This window comes from Phyllostomus discolor, chromosome 4, assembly GCF_004126475.2.
Source record: "Phyllostomus discolor isolate MPI-MPIP mPhyDis1 chromosome 4, mPhyDis1.pri.v3, whole genome shotgun sequence".
Lineage (NCBI taxonomy): Eukaryota > Metazoa > Chordata > Mammalia > Chiroptera > Phyllostomidae > Phyllostomus > Phyllostomus discolor.
In genome coordinates, this window is record NC_040906.2 from 115,509,443 (window position 1) to 115,528,606 (window position 19,164).

General features: G+C 40.6%; 1 protein-coding gene across 6 annotated transcripts in view; it reads left to right on the forward strand.

Moving 5' to 3' along the window:
• The first annotated feature begins 494 nt into the window (after nt 1–494).
• UBR2 (ubiquitin protein ligase E3 component n-recognin 2) overlaps nt 495–19,164 on the forward strand; it is a 112,887-nt gene continuing 94,217 nt past the window's right edge. For 2 of the 6 annotated variants that reach the window (XR_004902976.1, XM_036025033.1), the window contains exons 1-2: nt 495–866; nt 11,930–12,189. Coding sequence is in view for 4 of the 6 variants with exons in the window: in XM_036025033.1 (XP_035880926.1) it covers nt 789–866; nt 11,930–12,189 (338 nt within the window). In the remaining 2 variants the exon portion in view is untranslated. The remainder of the gene's footprint in view (nt 867–11,929; nt 12,190–19,164) is intronic. The other 4 variants (XM_028508692.2, XM_036025031.1, XM_028508693.2 and 1 more) reach the window with 3 other exon arrangements.

Here is a 19,164-nt window from a genome sequence, read left to right on the forward strand (position 1 = left end):
TGGGTAATGTTCACTTCCATTACTCCTCTAAAGGATGAGGGGATGATAAATGGAATGATTGTAAAACTATAGAAATAAAACGTAATCATTCATTCATTGGACAAGTATTTGAGTGCCTACCATATGCGAGGCTTTGAAAAGTACTTGAATGTGTACCACGTGTCAGGAACAGTTCTACAATCTGCAACACAAAAATGAACAAATAGGATTGGGGAATAAAACTACGGTTCCCACAATGTCTTGCTCTTCCGCCTCTTCCCAGCTGGGCTCATCTTTGCCTCATTCTTTCCCTATGATTCCACCAGTGCAGAAAAGCTCCGCCCACTCATCTGCCATTTGCGGGCTCTGTCGTTACGAGATGCACTACAATTCCCACAATACCCGTGGGCGTACCCTATAAGGACAAGTTTTTCGCAGCGGTAGGGAGGATGACTACAGTTCCCAGAAAGCTTTACTTCCTCTCTTGGGTGTTATTGCCCCTTTCCCGGTGTGGGACACAGTTGAGAGAAAGAGTGTGTGGTTTGGGTGTTCTGTGTCCTTCCCCGGTGCAGGGACGAGGCAGACTTGACTCTTGGGCGCTGAGCCTAGGAGGGAGCGCAGGCGGCCGACGTCCCACCTGTCTTGCTCACCTCGCGCTACTCGCCGTCTTCTACATCCGCCGCCACCCGGACGGCTCCGGACTTACTGCTGGGGAAGAGCTGGTGATCTCGGCCACCGGAGCTGTGGCGAGGTCGCGGCCCTTGTGGCGGCGGTAGCGGCGTCAGCACTGGGGAGGAGGACGAGGGAAGATGGCGTCGGAGCTGGAGCCGGAGGTGCCGGCCATCGACCAGAGTTTGCTGGAATGTTCGGCTGAGGAGACAGCAGGGGTGAGTGCCGGGACCCGATCGGGGACGTCTGCCCCTCGCAGGCCGAGCCCCGTTGGGGGGACCTGATTCCTGGGAATCCCGGAGCTTCCCGACCTTGACTTGGGGTAACCACCGCACCGGTGTCTCCGGCTTCCCACAGTGGGAGCGGCCCGGGGAAGCCACCGGTCCTGCCCCTGTCCTTCCCTCTTTATCTTCAAATAGCCACAGAGCTGCTCGGTGCACCAGCCACCTTTACATTCCCGTCCTGCCCAGGAGAACCAGTAGCTCTTTATTATTATTCCTTTCCCCCACACTCATTAAGTCTCCAACACAAGGGCCTTTGCACTTTATGCCAGGTCTTGCGAGGGGCGGGAGAAAGGTTCTTCCTGGTGCTTTGGGTAACATCGCCCTACTTTCTCTTCCTGATTGCTTTTCCTAAGATAAGCAGAGACCTGGCTCTTCCACCGAAAAATGCCACCGTTTTAACCGAGTCCCTACTTTGTTTCTGGCACTGCCCTGAACCCCAAAGGATGCAAAAGATAATGTTCTCCCTCTTCCCCCTCTTCAGTGTGTTTTTATACCTGTTTGGTCAGTCAACAATTTTGATGAATGTGTGGAAAGTAGTGTTTCGACACGTTTACTATGTGTGAGAAAGTAGTAGTGGAGGCTGGGCGATTACAAAATTTTTTTTCTAGGAGCTGGGGTAGTTGGGTGGAGAACAAATATTATATAACTTTGATAGAGCAGAATTCAACAAACATAAGTTAGAGTTAGATTTGGTCACTGCATAGTGGGGGCAGTTATCCCCCAAACTCAAACCGTTGAAACTCCATATTGTACTGAAACTGTAATGAGTATTCTTGTATAAGTAACGAAGTTGTAAGGTAATAAATTCATGGCTTCGTTCTTCAAAGACAGGGAACACCTATTAGAACAGATTGTCCGTAATGATTATGAATGGACCAAAACAACTCAAGCAAGCCCCACCTCTAAGACCTTCAAGTTATTTTTTTAAAGATTTTATTTATCTATTTTTAGAGAAGGGAAGGGAGGGAGAGAAACGTCAATGTGTGGTTGCCTCTCACATGCCCCCTACTGGGGACATGGCCCACAACCCAGGCATGTGCCCTGACTGGGAATCCAACCGGCAGCCCTTTGGTTTGCAGGCCAGCGCTTTCGCCCACTGAGTTGTACCAGCCAGGGCTAAAGCCTTCAATTTAAAAAGCTACTAGGAAGGGAGTGACCTTTGGTCACAGGTCAATAACCTGAACGTTATGAACAAAATTTTAGCGGGGCACTGTGAGGCTGTTGGTAAGTGAGAAGTTATTTTGGATAAATTAACAAGGACACTAAAGTTGGAATGGATAGAACAGGAGTAGAGGTGAAAAGTTTTAAAGAAATACACTGATGAATGATGTCTTTGCTTAAAAAACAAAAGAAAACCCAAAAACTGACTTGTTTAGGTCAGTTCTCATGTACTTTCTGCTTAACATGACAACCACCCGAGGATTTTCAGCCCCAACTGGCCTTCCATTTATCAAAAATATTCTGAAAAGAAAAAGCAGTGTTATGTGTAAACAGTTAAATAGTAATCATGATTTTCCGTGATTTTCCATGATTTTCCAATCCATGTCATTTTAGTAATATCCATATTGGTAACTAATCTGTTATCCACCTCAAAGTAATACTTCTTATACTCCCACTGACTTTTGTGTGTATTGGCCCAGTACTACAGATTATGTACTCTATTTTCCCAATCCTAAAAGTGCGTACTACCAAGTAGTTCAGAGCTTCAATTTAAGGTTCCTAAGAAAACTAGTTGTAAAACCGGTACCAGAAATCAGTGTTCCTAGTTCTGTTCAGTGGAATTCTCAAGCAAATGCAGCAGGGAAATGAAGGGAAATTCAGTCAAAATGTATTAATCTGAACTTGATTGGGGTGTGTGTAAATCACAGTCTGAGCTACATTTCACTTTTGCTCTGTTTACTTGCAATGGCTTTCTGAACAATAAGATGAAAAAAATGTTTAGCCTGAAGTCCAACAAATTCCTTAAAGAAAATGCAACTAATATTAAGAAATATTAAAAATTCTTCCAAGTGTATAACCTGGACTTAACTTTGTGAGAGATTTATTGTCTGTATTCTGTTAAAACATCATAACACTTAAAACTATTCTTTTAGCTTCATCTCCGGTACATTTCTTTATCACAAATTAAAATGAATTAATAAAGTTTTCTCAGGTTAAAAGTGAATTTTAGAGAGAGTAAACAAGTAAAGAAAGCAACTATCACAGCCTTTAGACTCAGACACTGTGGCTTGTTGGGAACGCATCCATGTAAAATTACTTAATAAGCACTGGTGTCATCTTTCCCACACTTTATTTACACATGGCTTTTCATCTATTAATACTGTGAGGGAGAAGTGCTACCTGTGATCCCATTTATCCTAACTAGTATCCCTCACAAATAAAAGCATGTAACCCCTCTCTTCAGTAACTTTAAGTTTAGGATATTAAAGAGGCTCTCCCTTCTCCGTCTTCCCTTTTTCTTGGTAGAATTGATTCCACAAGTATGACTTTCCCAGCATGTTTTGAGTCTGTGTTGCAGGCTCCGCAGATTTGATTATAATGTGTTCCAAAGGGTGATCACAATTGAAGAAGTACGTATATTATTTTTTGCCAAGTACAAAAGAAATACATAATCATTATAGAAGTTCTATGTCTTGATTATTTTTTGCTTTAAAATTTTTAACAGTTTTATATATAATTCAGATCCACAATGCAGTGCTTTTTGCTATAGTCACAGAGTTGTGCGGCCATCACCACAGTCAATTTGAGGACATTTTCATCAACCCCAGAAGACATCCAGTACTCATTTAGCAGTCATTATTTTCACCTAAACTCCCAAACTCTGGAGTCGTATTTTAGTATTTATCGATACTTCATTCCTTGTTATTGCAAAGTAATATTCCATTGTATGCATATACCATATTTTATTTATCTGTTCATCAATTGATGGACAATTGGGTTATTTCTACTTTTGGTATATTTAATCCTGCTGCTGTGAATGTTTGTATAATTTTTTTGTGGGAACATATGTTTTTATTTTTCTTAGGCTTACTATTTTTCAAAGTGGCTATGTCATTTTACTACATTCTCACCAACACAATATGCAGGATGTGGAATTCTCCGTATCCTTGTCAACATTGTTACTGTCCTTTCCTTACAGCCATTCTATTGGGTGTGAAGTGGCATCTGATTGTAGTTTTATCTGTGTTTCCCTGTGACTCATGGTATTGACATCTTTTCATGAGTGTTTTGACTATTTATATCTTTGAAGTTTAAATTCCTCCCTTTTGCTAATTTTTAAATTGGATGTTTTGTCTTTTATTATTGAGTTTGTAATTATTTTGATTTGTGAACGCTTTTTTACTTCATTTTTTAGGACTCATAATATGATTTGTTTAAATATTTCTTAATAATATAGTCTCGAACTCCAGTTCAGCACTAGCAATTGTTATTTTACAGTTAACTTACATGTTGGTTATCCAGGTTCAAAAGCAAAATCAAATGGAGTTAAAGGATGGAATTTTAATTTGGTGTAGAATAATAACTAGATAATGTAATAAAAAGCTAACCTCTAGGGAATCTTTCATTTTTGTGTTTATTGTAGTTGCTCTCTATCCCCAGGGCTTAAATTTAACATTCAAAAAAGGAAAGCTCCTGGAAACCTTGTCATAACGTGTTTACTTTAGTGAAATGAGTTGACAGTTCTTTACTTCCCTGTGGAGGCCGTCTAATAAGATAGTGTTTATTACTCTGTTGTGCACATTGGTGTCACAGCCACAAGTGTCTAATAAGATAGTGTTTATCACCCTGTTTTGCACATTGGCATGACAGCACAGGTGCCTGAAATAAGGGCAAAGTAACATGCAACCAAACTAGAAATCTCGATAGTTTTTCAGGTTGAACAGTTACACAATTAGCTTAAGTTAGTGAGAATATGAAGAACTATAGATTTTATTCTTTTGAGAAATACATGAGCCATTATTCTAAAAGGCAGTCAGTTTTTCTCCCTGCTAACTTTTTCATCACACCTTTTTTTCCATTTTAATTTATGCTGTTGAAAGTCACAAATTGAATGTATCTCCGGTATAGAATTCTCATGTAAATGTACTTTGCTTTGTATATTGCTTAAATTTAATGCCATTAAAATGCCTGTAATAGATGCCAACTCTGTTACATGGTTTTGAATTTAGAATATATGCCTGTTTTTCTTGAACCAGATTTTTATTTCTTATTAATAATTTATAATATATTTTGAATGAAATGCTTGTTTTACTAATAGTATATTTTATATAAGGTGGCTGATGTTTTTCTTAACCAAAAGCTGATATTAGTTTCTGAATTTTTTGTTTAAGAAATCCGTGAACAGATTTCACCACTCAGTGTTGTTGATGCTACAAAAAAAAAATTTTAAAGAGCATTATCTTTTATTTTCCTTGTATTAAAATTCTGCAAATGAAGTTAAAAGAAATGGGAACACAAAAATAAGAACAAGTTTCTTTTCAAACAAAACCTTTAAATGTGTTGTAAATTAAAATTGCTTGAGGAATAATTTTCCAGAATTATGGAGATGAATTCTTTGAATCTTTTTTTAAAAGTACAGTTGACATTGAGCCTTGGCTGGTACAGCTCAGTGGATTGAGTGCCAGCCTGCAAACCAAAGAGTCGCTGGTTCAACTCCCAGTCAGGGCACATGCCTGGGTTTTGGGCCAGGTCCCCAGTAGGGGGCACATGAGAGGCAACCATACATTGACGTTTCTTCCCTCACCCTGCCTTCCCCCTCTCTAAAAATAAATAAATAAAATCTTTTTTAAAACATAAATTACAATTGACATTCAGTAATCTTTTTAAATTACAGATGACATTTAGTATTATTTTATAGTGCTTAGATAATTACCTGATTACAAAGTGATCCCCCCCACTAATTCTAGTACCCACCTGAATTCTTTGGCTCTTAATACTTAATTTTCTATTCATAAACAATAAATTACTTAGGATAATATGATTCTATCTTCATATTTTAAAGATTTTTTTAAATTTATGTATTTTTAGAGAAAGGGGAAGGGAAGGAGAAAGAGAGAAAACCATTGATGTGTGAAAGAAAGAAACATCATTTGGTTGCCTCTTCCATGACCCTAACTGGGGACCTATCCTGTAACCCACGCATGAGCTGTAAACAGGAATCAGAAATTGAAGCAGAAACTTTTCAACTTGTGGGGTGACACCCAACTCACTGGGTCACATCAATCAGGGCTTCATTCCTATTTTAAATAGGATTTGCTGACTTGGGTGAAAAATTGCACATTTACCCTTGGATGTAACCCTAAAAGTGTTTTGTAAGTTCAAAGAATTATATTCTGGTTTGCTTGGTTGGTGACTCTTATCCTTTTACTGTTGACTACTTTTTTTGTCCTTTTTTTGTCCTTTTATAATTACCGAACTGTGTCTTTGTGTGTAGTTTTGATTTAGAGTCACTGCTCTAAAGTAAGAAAGACTCCTTAAACCTGTGGGATTGTCTCCCAAGAAGTGCTGTTAGTTTAAAAGAATTTAGTCTCTTCCCTACTTGGGTAAAGCCTCCATCCAGCCACTTAGCTTATGCAAAAGATTTTTACATTTAAGAAAAGTGCTCCAAAATGTGAAATTGACTAGAAAGTTAATATATGAAGTTTGTCCAGAAGGTATCCAGCCATGTAATATGAAAAATAGAGACATTTATTGAAGAAGATACAGGAAACATTGTACGTAGGACAATGACGCCCTCAATCCCCTTCAAAGTAGGTACAGTGGGACCTCACACAATTCTCCCATTCGCCATTAGCTGCCTGTCATATGTTCTAGAATCTCATCAATGGTTTGAAATCTCTTCCTTTTCAAAGGTGATTTCAGTTTTGGGAAGAGCCAAAAGTTGCAGGGTGCGGTGTCTGGGCTGCAGGGCGCCAGAGCCACCTGGGTGGTTAGATGTTTCACCAAAAAACTCTGCACAAGATGTGATGCATGAGTGGTTGTGTTGTCATGATGAAGCTGCCAGTCACTAGTTACTCATAGCTGCAGTCTTCTGAATCTCTGAATACTTTCTGTGGAGGAATGTTCAAGCTTAATGCAAAATTTGGTGCAGATTTGTTGTTCAACTCAGTCATTTTGAATGTGACAGCCACACAGTACACATGCTCACTTAACAGTATCTACCATCCCCACTGACTAAGACAGTGAAGTCGTCATTGTTCATACATGCACATTCCAGTCCACACCCCTTGGCTGCCAGGTTATATCGATGTTGCCCAAACTATTCTCATTGTGTTAACACTGGTTGGACTTTTTGCAGACAGACTTCATATACACCACCTCATGAATACTAAAATCTCTTTCTGCATGTTATTTTTAGAAGCAAGGAAGTGGGCTGAAGATTATACAAGTAATAGTTAAAATGAAGATCTTATACTCTTGTCTTATGGTGTTAGTTGTCACTTAAACATAAACTCTTCTTTAACAAGGATGTCATTTGGAATTTAGGTTGTAATTCATAGGTAAACACTGAACCTGTACCTTAGAACTGCATTTTTGTAGAAGTGAGTCAGTTATGTTTTCTGATTTTAAATTTTTACTTGGTTTAGAGCCAGAATGAGTTGTAATTACACAAAATAGTATGGAAGACAAACATACAGACTGAATTGGCAGGGGAGGCAGGGATGAATGATAGAATACAGGGAAAAGACTTAAGGAAACAGGGAATAGGAAGGAAGTGGTTTGAAAGATGCTTTACCTGGGGTGTATTTGGTTTAGTTTTTAGAGACTGTACAACTGGATCTGTGTTATCTCTGTTTTCATTAAACCCACATTGAGAATCCTTCTGCAATATTAGTGTAATGTGACAGTAGTGAAAACATATTTATAGTCATTCAGTTAACAGATTAAATGCTCACTGGAGCTTTATTTTGTTTTAGATCTGGGGGATATGAAAATGGGAGATGGAGGTAAGGAATGGGCTAAGAAGACATTTTAGAGAAAGTGAAACAGATCTGAAAAATGAGTAGATAACACCCTTAAAAGCAGAGAGAGGGAAGCCAATACGAGTCTGGGGGAGTAGATGGGAGAGTATTGATACAAGGCAAAGGACCTTGTCAGGGGAGTTGACTTGATTCTCATTACAAAGAGATACTGAATGATATGAACAGATTGGCATTTTGGAAGAATCGCTGTGGTAGTAGGGTTGGGAAATGGACTGTTGGAGGGTAAGACAAGTGGAGATCACCAGTTAGGGCATGGTTGCACTAATTCTGGTGAAAGATGGGAATGGAGGGTTTGGACTAAGGTAGTGGAGATGGAGAGAAAGAAATGGACGGATTCAACAAATATTTTTTTTAGTATATTTTACTGATTATGCTATTACAGTTGTCTCATTTTTTCTCCCCTTTATCCCCCTCTGCCCAGTACCCCCATTCCCTTCAGAATTCTCCCCTTTAATTCATGTCCATGGGTGTCATGCATATTAGTTCTTTGGCTTCTCCATTTCCTATACTATTTATAACATCCCCCTATCTATTTTGTACCTACCATTTATGCTTCTTATTCCCTGCACCTTTTCCTTCATTCTCTCTCCTCCCCCTCCACACTGATAACCCTCCATGTGATCTCCATTTCTGTGATTCTGTTCCTGTTCTAGTTGTTTGCTTAGTTTGTTTTTTGTTTAGGTTCAGTTGTTGATAGTTGTGAGTTTGTTGTCATTTTACTGTTCCTCGTTTTTGATCTTCTTCTTTTTCTTAGTCAAATCCCATTAACATTTCATATAATAAGGACTTGGTGATGATGAACACCTTTAACTTGACCTTATCTGGGAAGCACTTTATCTGCCCTTCCATTCTGAATGATAGCTTTGCTGGATTAGAGTAATTTTGAATGTAGGTCCTTACCTTTTATAACTTTGAATTCTCCTTTCCAGCTCCTTCTTGCCTGTATGGTTTCTTTTGAGAAATCAGCTGGTAGTTTTATGGGAACTCCTTCATAGGTAACTGTTTCCTTTTCTCTTGCTGCTTTTAAGCTTCTCTCCTTATCTTTAATCTTGCATAATGTAATGATGATGTATCTTGGTGTGTTCCTCCTTGGGTCCAACTTCCTTGGGACTCTCTCAGCTTCCTGGACTTCCTGAAAGTCTATTTCCTTTGCCAGATAGGGTAGGTTTTCTTTCATTATTCATTCAAGTAAGTTTTCAATTTCTTGCTCTCCTCTTCTCCTTCTGTACCCCTATGATTCAGATGTTGGAATGTTTAAAGTTGTCCCAGAGGCTCCTAAGCCTCTCCTCATTTTTTTTTTTTTTTTTTTGAGTTCTTATTTCTTCATTCTGTTCCTGTTGAATGTTTATTTCTTCCTTCTGTTCCAAATAGTTGATTTGAGCCCTGGTTCCTTCCCTTCACTTTTGGTTTCCTATATATTTTTCATTATTTCACTTTGTATAGCCTTCACTTCTTCCTTTATTTTGCATCCATACTCAATCATCTCCCATTTCTGTGAGCATCCCCACTACCAGTGTTTTGAACTCTGCGTCTGATAGATTGGCTATCTCCTCATTGCTTAGTTCTTTTTCTGGAGTTTTGATGTGTTCTTTCATTTGGGCCATATTTCTTTGTCTTGGCACATCTACTACATTTTAAGGGGCAGAGCCTTAAGTATTTGCCAGGGCAGGACATCAAAGGTAGCTGTGTTGTGGTGCTGGGGGGAGGAGGGGTCAGGGAGGGAACAATGTGTTTTGCTCAGCTCTAGACCCACTTTCAGTCACTTCCCCCATAACCTGCAAGCAAACTGTGCTCTTTAGGTGCTGCCCTGGTGCTGATTCCTGGGTGGATAGGCTTTTGTACATTCTAGGATCCTGTGGGTCCCTCCAACGAACCCTTCTGGGGGACTGGCAGTTTCTTCTGCCGCAACCCCAACAGGTTTTTACAGCCAGAGATTTTGAGGCTTTATTTTCCTGTGCTGGAACCCTGGGTTGGTTTGTCTTGCTTCCCAGTTCCTCCTGGTTTATCCTCGTGTGAGAATGTGGAGCCACCCGGTCTGCCAACCGCTGCTTTTCTGTGCATCCTCTCCACCCTGGCTGCCAGTCACCTCCCCTCCTGCCAGCCTGGATGAATGTTTCTTCAGTTCCTTGGTTGTTGGACTTCCATACATCTCGATTTCCTGGCAGTTCTGCTTGTTTTTGTTTTTGTTTTTAAATTGGTTGTTATCCTTTTGGTTTTATGAGGAAGCAAAGCGTGTGTACCTATGCTTCTGTCTTAGCCAGAAGTCCAGATTCAACAAATATTTAAGAGGCCTAATGGACAAGACTTATTTGGATGTTGGAGTGAGGAAGAAGGAATATTTTCAGGTTTTTTTGGTTTGGATACTTGGGTAGAAGTGGTATCTAAAATAGGGAAATGGGGGAAACAGCAGGTTTGGGGAGGGAATAGGGGTATCATTAGTTCAGTTTTGGACATGTTGAGTTGGTATTTAAAAGGGAAAACTCTGGTTCTTCTGTTTCTCCCTACACTTACACCTATACACTGGCCACCAAATGTGTGTATATGTGGTGGCAGGTGGGAGGGTTCTGCACACCAAGCAGTTCTGCAATTCTCTACGACACCAACTGGGTGTCCTAAAAGTCAATTCAATTCTGATACTGTACACCTAGAGATAGCATCAGATCCTACAGATTAAGGGCTCAGTCCCACAAGACTGCCCCCTTTACCACTGTCCTCAAGTTACCCACAACTTCTCTCTGACTTGGCTACAAATCAGGGGTTTCCATGATCAGTCTTTAGGTTCAGTCATTTGCTAGGACATCTTCCAGAACTCTCAGGGAAGCGGTTTATTTACTAGATTACTGGTTTATTATAAAGTGATACAACTCAGTGATTGCCAGGCAGAAGAGATGCAAAGAGCAAGGCGCATGGGAAGGGTTGCAGAGCTTCCGTGCCCTGTGCCAGCACCTCCGTATATTCAACCCAGAAACTCTCTGAACCCCAGCATTTAAGGATTTTTATGGAAGCTTTGGTACGTGGGCATGATTGGAGACTGTAAATTCCAACCTTCCAGTCATTGGATTGGTTTCCCTGGCCACCAGCTCCCCGAAGGGGATTGTTAAAAATGACAAAAGACACTCCTTTTACCTTTATCCCACTTACAACATTTAGGAAATTTCAAGAGTTTTAGGAGTCTGCCAGGAATTGGAGGAAGACCAAATATATATTTCTTATTATAAAGTACAATATCACAGTATCTGTTGGCTATCTAAGTATAATTATCACAGGTAGTGACATAAAAGTTTGGGGACAGGGAAAAGCAGCTATTTTTGGTTTGTTTTTAGCAGGGAGAGCAGAGAGGAAAGGGTTTATATATAGTGAGGTTTATCAGGATAAGAAGCCATGTTGGTGGAAGAAAGTCTCTTGTGGACTAACATTCATGAGACTGGTGTATCAGCTCATTTATTAATCAATCAGAAATGGAACAAATGTATTGGCTGTTCATGTTCCTGCATGCTGTCCCCATCAGCAAACTGACAGAGTGAATCCAAATCACAATCAGAGCATCGGGGTGATCCCTTCGTTAAGGAATATGAATGCCTAATCACTATGATGTATATCTGACACTAATATAGTGTCTGTCAACTATATAATTGAAAATTAATGAAAAAATAAAATTTGAACAAAGCACTAGAGAGGAAGTCCGGTGGGCTCCGTGACTGGCGGTGTATGTGATGATTCATTGTGGCCATTCTCCTGTCCTGCCTGCCGAGGTTCGCTTCTTGAGTTGAGGAGAGGGGCTCATTTCACTTTAATTTTACTTTCACTTTAAGTAGAATTCTAAAATAGTTTGGATTTTAACAAAGTTCTAAATTTTGCCCTTTTTGAAAAGAAGACATATAGTGATGAGTGTTGTCAACAAAATAATTTATGCCTCTTACTGGTACTTTGGAACCTAAAAAAAAAATAGAAATTTATTCACATTAGTAGTTTATTGACATTGTTTAAAACTTTTTCTTTTTTCTTTTTTTAAAGAAATGGCTGCAATCAACTGACCTCACTAGAGAAGTCTACCAGCATTTAGCTCACTATGTACCCAAAATCTACTGCAGGGGTCCCAACCCTTTTCCACAGAAGGAAGACATGCTGGCACAGCATGTTCTGCTGGGGCCTTTGGAATGGTACCTTTGTGGTGAAGATCCTGCATTTGGATTTCCAAAACTTGAACAAGCAAACAAACCTTCTCATCTTTGTGGTCGTGTTTTTAAAGTAGGAGAGCCTACATACTCTTGCAGGTAAAATATCATAATTCTCTTTCTCAAAGGCTCCTGTATTTGACATTTTTTCCCTGAAATATTAATCTTTGTTTTTAAATTACGAAATATAGTATTTATATGTAAAAGTATACACAGCAAGTATATGCAGTGTAATAAGTAATTATGAAACATACTTCATGTAATTATTTTCCAGGTCACCAGCATTCCAGAAAGCTACTGTATGCCTTCTTCCTAGTCCATAATTAATTCCTACCTTGACTCTTGTATAATCACTTGCTTGCTTTTCCTGATAGTTTTTTAGTTACAGTACTTCATTTTGATGTTCAAATTGTCTCATATTTGGTCTGTGAGAACCCGATCACACTAGCTTCTTTATCCTTTCCACATGCCTTCACTAATGCGTGAGTGCTGCTTTGCTTTCTGGCTCCAGACATCCACACCTCACTCTTTGCTTACTCTGACCCATATATAGGATCATGTTACCTGACCAAGCCAGGTCTGAATGCTCAGTAGTTGCCAGCTACACGATGATTTTATGAGAAGGAGCTTTATTGGGAGCCAACAAGCAAGGACGAGCATCTAGTCCACCTTTATTAGGGGAAACCATGCACAGACATCGAAGTGGACTTTGTCGTTGCTTGTATAGGTGGTGACGTGTCAGTGCTTACACAGTCAGGAAATATAAACATGTATCACATGTTCAGAAATGGTGGAAAACCTCCACCCTAGTGATTAAACAAAATCTCTGTTTAACAAAATCATGGTATCTGTTCATATCACTTAGTATGACTAGATAATCCATTGTGTGAATGTACTATTAATAGAGACATTGCATAACATTTTTTGTAAGAGTTTTCCTGTAATTTGGGGGAAGGCCTCTGAGTGCCTATGGATGGTTAGAATACCAGTAAAGATATTTTTATATATTGAAAGACTGTTAGATCTAGTTTTTTGTCTGTCTTTACAAAAACCTCTTTGAGTCCTTAGTTGATATTTGGAGCAACAGAGGTAGTTTGCCCTCATGATTTACTCATAGGTGAGGAAACTGAGGCTCATTTGTCCAGTAACATCTTTTTGTAGCAAAAGGAACTGGTTTCAAAGCATCCTTTGATGTGCCATGTCTTTTCATTTTCAATCTGGCAATCTGGAGCATTTCCTTAGGGTTGGGGGGGGTTGTTTTCTTTTTAATCTTTATTATATATTTTTTCCATTACCACTTAGTCTCTTATGCTCTCATCCCCCCAGCAATCACCTCACGGTTGTCCGTGTCCATGAGTCCTTTTTCCTTGTTGCTCAATCCCTCTATCCCTACTCAGTTTTTCTTTGATTTTCTTTATCTTGATACTTTTGAAGATTACAGGCCTGTTATTTTGTATATGTCTGTCAGTTGGCTTTGTCTGATATACTTCATGATTAGGGTCAGGTTGTATCTTTCACAGGAATATCACAGAAATCACCTATTCTCATATGATTTTGATTTGTCTAATAACTGGTGATGTTGACTTCAACCACTAGATTAAGGGGATGCTGCAAGACTTCACTGTAAAGTTACTCTTTTTCTCTCTCTAATCACTAAGTACTTGGTGGAGAGGTATTTTGAGACTATTAAATAATATGCTGTTTCTTACCAAACATTCTCTCTATTTATTTATATTAGTATGTATTCATGGAGTCCTATTCATGGGGTGGTTTGTTTTGTTGTTGTTGTTTTTGTTTTAGATTTTCTTATTTATTTTTAGAGAGAGGGCAAGGGAGGGATGAAAGAGAGGGAGAGGAACATCAATGTGCAAGAGAAACACTAATCACTTGCCTCCTGGAGACCTGACCCACAACCAAGGCATATGCCCCGACCAGGAATTGAACCAACGACCTTTGGGTTTGTAGTACGATGCCCAGCCCACTGAGCCACATCAGTCAGGGCCCATTATTCTTGTGCTTAAATTGTTCTAGGTTTGACGTGTGAGAGGCCCTTCAAAGCTGTCTTCTTTGTTGTTTTTTCATGTCCCCATCATTCTTTGAGTATTTCCATTTTCTTTCAGACACAAGATGTTTGGGCTACATCTTGGATGTTTTCCCTTCCCTGGCCCTGAAATCAACCATTCCTCCAGGAATCCTGCTTTCTTTTTCATAGTGTTTAGAAGTAGGAGACCAGGTATACTTGTTGCTACTGGGTATGTCACTAACCCCGAGCCCTCTCAGTGGATCTCTGTCTACAGATACTTACTGAAAGAGTTACTGAAAGCCATGCATTTCCAGTGATCTCTGCAGTTGCAGTCCATCACCACAGGATTCTTTCTCAATTTCCCCCTTTGCATATATGAAGCTCCCTTCTAACGAACCTGATTCCCTACTTTAAATTTGCTTTTTGTATTCTTATTCGTTGTACATTTCTGTACTTGTTTAGTGGTGATATCATATTTATTGTAAACGAGCTATTTTATAGGTTTCACTCATAGTTATATACAGGAAATCTTTCCATTCTGAATATACAAAGTTTTTTAAACCAAATATTTAGTCTTCAGGCTAGATACTGAGCCATGAGTAATCAAGGAATAGAGATACTTTTGTTCCTTTTCTGTTTGGAAATAGAAAGCTCTAATATGGAAGAACCACTTAATTCTAGTAAGAATTATTTATTTACAATAGATGCTAGCTTTTTAAAAAACTTGAAGACTGGACCTCTTTTTTAATACTCAATTTTTAGAGAGAAAAGAGAGGGAGAGAAGCATTGATTGGCTGCCTCTTGCACATCTCCCAACCAGGGACCAAACCTCAACCCAGGCATTCGCCCTGACTGGTAACCAACCAACAGTCTTTAGTTTTGTGGAGCTGTGCCCGACCAACTGAGCCACACCTGTTAGGGAAAAGACTGGATCTTTTTAATAGAGTTCTGTTTTACAAGAAGACTTCTTTCTTGGAAAAAGCATGCTTGAAAAGTCTCTTATTATTTTTTAATTGTATTTTTTTCTGTTACCATTTAGCCCTCTTATATCCCCTGCCTCCCGCAGTCACCACACCATTGCCCAAGAGTCCCTTTTCCATGATCTCTCCACCCGCTAACCACGTACGCCCCCACCTGCAAGAGCTGTCAGCCTTCTATCTATGAGTCAGTCTCTATTTTGCTTCTTAATTCAGTTTGTTCACTAGATTCCACATGACTGAAATCTTGTCTTTCTGACTGGCTTATTTCGCTTAGCATAGGTTCTCCATGTCCATACATGCTGTCTCAAAAGGTAAAAAAACTTTTTATGGCCAAGTAGTATTCCATTGTATACCTGCCCCATAGTAGTTTTATCCATTCATCTACTGAGGGACACTTGGGCTGCTTCCATATCTTGGCCAGTGTAAATAATACTGCAGGGAACATAAGGATGCTTATGTTCTCTTGAATTAGTGTTTCGGGTTTCTTCAGATAAATTCCCAGACGTGGGATCATGTGTTCTTAAGGCAGTTCCATTTTTAATTTTTTGAGATAACTGTTACAGGAAAAAAACCCCTGCCGCTGGGCTCTTGTACTCTGTTTTTTTGTTTGTTTGTTTTTTGCCCATCACTGATGTGAACTGTGGCTCTCAATGCCAGAGTTTGGTAAAAAGGAAAGGAACTGTTTATTCAGAAGTTACACAGGGTTAGAGTAATGGCTTAATGTTGCCATTAAATCCCAAAGTCCCTTTAAAATACCCATAAACACACACACAGTCCTGCCTCTGCTTGCCAAACCAGGCCAGTCAGGGGTACTGTATATCAGGAAAAGAAACAGAAGTCCATAGCTCCCGTTCTTAATCCAAAACCTCATCCTCATAGTGGGCCAGTGGGAGTCCTGCACTCTTTCTTTTTTTCTTTTTTTTTTTTTAATGAAATTTTTAAAAAGATGGTTCGTCCTTTTTTATTTATTTTTAGAGAGGGGGAGAGAGACAGACAGACAGACACATCAGTGTGCGGTTGCTGGGGGCCGTGGCCTGCAACCCAGGCATGTGCCCTGACTGGGAATCGAACCTGCGATGCTTTGGTTTGCAGCCCGCGCTCAATCCACTGAGCTACGCCAGCCAGGGCTAGAGTCCTGCATTCTTTCAAATGGCTAAGAGAGAGAGCTCCGGTTGGCTGTTGCATCTTGCTTTCCTGCTTTCTAAACGGCATGGTCAAGAGCTATCCCTCTCCGCTCCCAAAACCGCGTGGTTAAGCCCCAGCTTTGCTGCTATGCACCTGGGTTTTAATCCTGGCGTGGATCTTCCTGTGTAACCCCATTTCTGACTCCTCCCACATTGGCTCACACCTGCCAGTAGTCTGGTTTCTTCTGTCTTTCTCTGCTGCCTTTGTGAGTCTAGGCAGGTGTGGCCCCATAACGCAGAAGCTGCCTCTAAGCTCTTCTCGCAGGCACAGGAAGCCCCTCCAGCTACATCCCATCACATCACAGGTTGGAGTCATGCCCACGACCCTGGCTCCTAGCGCATACACAGCTTTTTAACTTTATTAAAACACTGTCCAAGTTCTTCAGATATGCAAAGTAGCTCTCAGTGGCCCTGCTCCACTTTCCTCATCCCCTGAGTGATAGCAGTGGGGGTTTTCGCTATTTGGAGGGACCTTCAGTTCAACATCCTGTTATAACCCGCTTTCAGATAAAATCCTTTATAATCTTTTTTTAAAAGATTTTATTTATTCATTTTTAGAGAATGGAAGGGAGGGAGAAAGAAATGGAGAGAAACATCAATGTGTGGTTTGCTTCTCGCATGCCGCCAAATGGGGACCTGGCCTGCAACCCAGGCATGTGCCCTGACTGGGAATCGACCTTTTGGTTCACAGGCCAGCACTCCATCCACTGAGCCACACCAGCCAGGGCTCCTTTATAATCTTATAAAGGACAATGGGTGAAGGTCTCATTATATTCTTATCCAGCTGCTTCCTGTTAGACTTATCTGCCATCCTACCTACCCTTGGATCCAGGGGTACCTAAAAGAGTGGGGGATGTGGCGTAGAGGGTGCCCATCCTGTGAAGGGAAGGACCTTGCAGAGTCCAAGTCAGTTGGCTGTCCCCGGGGAGCAGCAGGCTCGATGTCCAAAAGTTAGCATTCTTGTCATATTATGGACATGACAGATTTGGCAAGAGGGTTAGAAGGCACAATTAAACCCTAACTACTAACCAACAAAGGCAGGGACCAATTTTTCAGTGTCTCATGTTAGGAAAAGGGTGGCTTATGTGGAGGAAGGTGTGCAACGCATGCTGCACCTGCCCAAGGCCTTTTCCCCCACTATACTTACCCTGGCCTGCGGGGAATATTTTAGGATTTCCCCCCTTCCAGATTTCTAGGCCCTTTCTTTTTGAGCCATTAGGGCAGAAAAGGAAAATCAATTTTAAAGTGAAGCCCACAGACCACCCCAACCCTTCACCAACCCAACCACCTAGTTCAGCCAAAATCATTGAGTCCCAGTGGGCGATGAAGATGGGCTCCTTGAGTGAGGCCTGTATTGCAACCAGTCACTCAGGTAATGAGATCATAGGCAAATGGCCCTATGAAAACAGAAGGAAGAACACATGTTAATTCACACAACAACCCACAAACCATCTCTGAGTTTGTGAGAACTGCCTTTTGGAGAGACTTCTAGTTGCAAGGCCTTTGCTGCAATGACATCTAACAATGGCAATTTGACAGGTCCTTTGTGCCGGTAAATTGAACATCTTTGGTGATGTTACACACCCAGTTTCAACTTCCAAATGAAAACATACTTTGAAGACGGTTGCACTGGTCCAGTGTCCAACACTGAGCATTGGGATTTTTCTAAGATCCCTCTCATTGTCATTAAAGAGACTACATTGAGTCCAGTTTTAGTTTTGCCTGTTCGTTTGTGTAAACACACAAAGAACAGCTGTGGACCATACATGATAAAGCTTTAAGTCCACTTTGCTGGTACTCACACAGGGAACCCTTAGATTGACTTCTCAGTCCACCCCTCCGGGCACAGAAGCAGAGCCACACATCTGCCATCTGGCTTTACCTGTTCTAGTTGTTTCACTCAAATCCTTGAGGCTTCCATTGTGCCTTCAGGTTCCTTTTTAGCCATCTTTCAGGAAAGCAACCTTTGTTCCTTCCCTGGAAAGACTGCCATGAACCACACAACTAACCAAGGTACTAGGCTTTTTCTTGTGGACTTTTGCTAGCTTTGCAAGTCAATCCCAGTTCCACAGGCTTTCCAGTGATGACCAGAACCCAGACATGCCTCCTTCAGGTGCAACATTCCAGTCAAAATTTTGGTTAACGAAACCACCATTAATGCCTGGTTCTACTGGTTTTATGCAAAGAAATTTTATATCATCACTTACTCCTTCAGAATTCCCAATTCTGGAGAGATCAGGTGGGGAGAGAAATACAAAATGTGAAGGAAAATCTTTGTCCTTCCAATAGCCACCAAAACTGCATTCTCATGTCTTAGACTTTCCTGTTCACTTTCCTGCATCGTGTGAAGTTTTAAGTTTCCCCGGGAAACTCAGTTGCTTTTCAGAGCAGATACAGTGCAAAATTCCAAGAACTGAGTTCCAGAAGAATACACAGGTGGAGGTGTTCTCTGTACCGGTGTGTCCGCTGCTGCCCTGGCAGAGATGTGCTCCTTTGCCTCAGACTGAGATACTCATCAGCCCTGAATGACCCCACTTGGGTCCTGGGTGGCAAAGGCATTCTCCCCAGCCGGTACAGGCGACCTTCCCTAGGTCTTTGATGCAGAGGATTTCTGATCAGAAACAGAGGAAAATTCATATCGCATTCCCTTAAAATCAGAAAACAGGTAGCTGAGGTTTCCTTTCCTTCAGGTTTAAAACTTTCACAACCTTTATACATACATCTTTACCCATCCATATTTAACCATAATACACTTTAAATCCTTGTTCTTTTTCACACTGGGAAGGACTGTAGTTAGATTCAGTATCTGGCAGTTCAAGTCCCCAGCAGATTCGCAGGGACATCCTGCAGCTTTGTGAAGTTTAAACTCTGCAAACACCCTACAGCT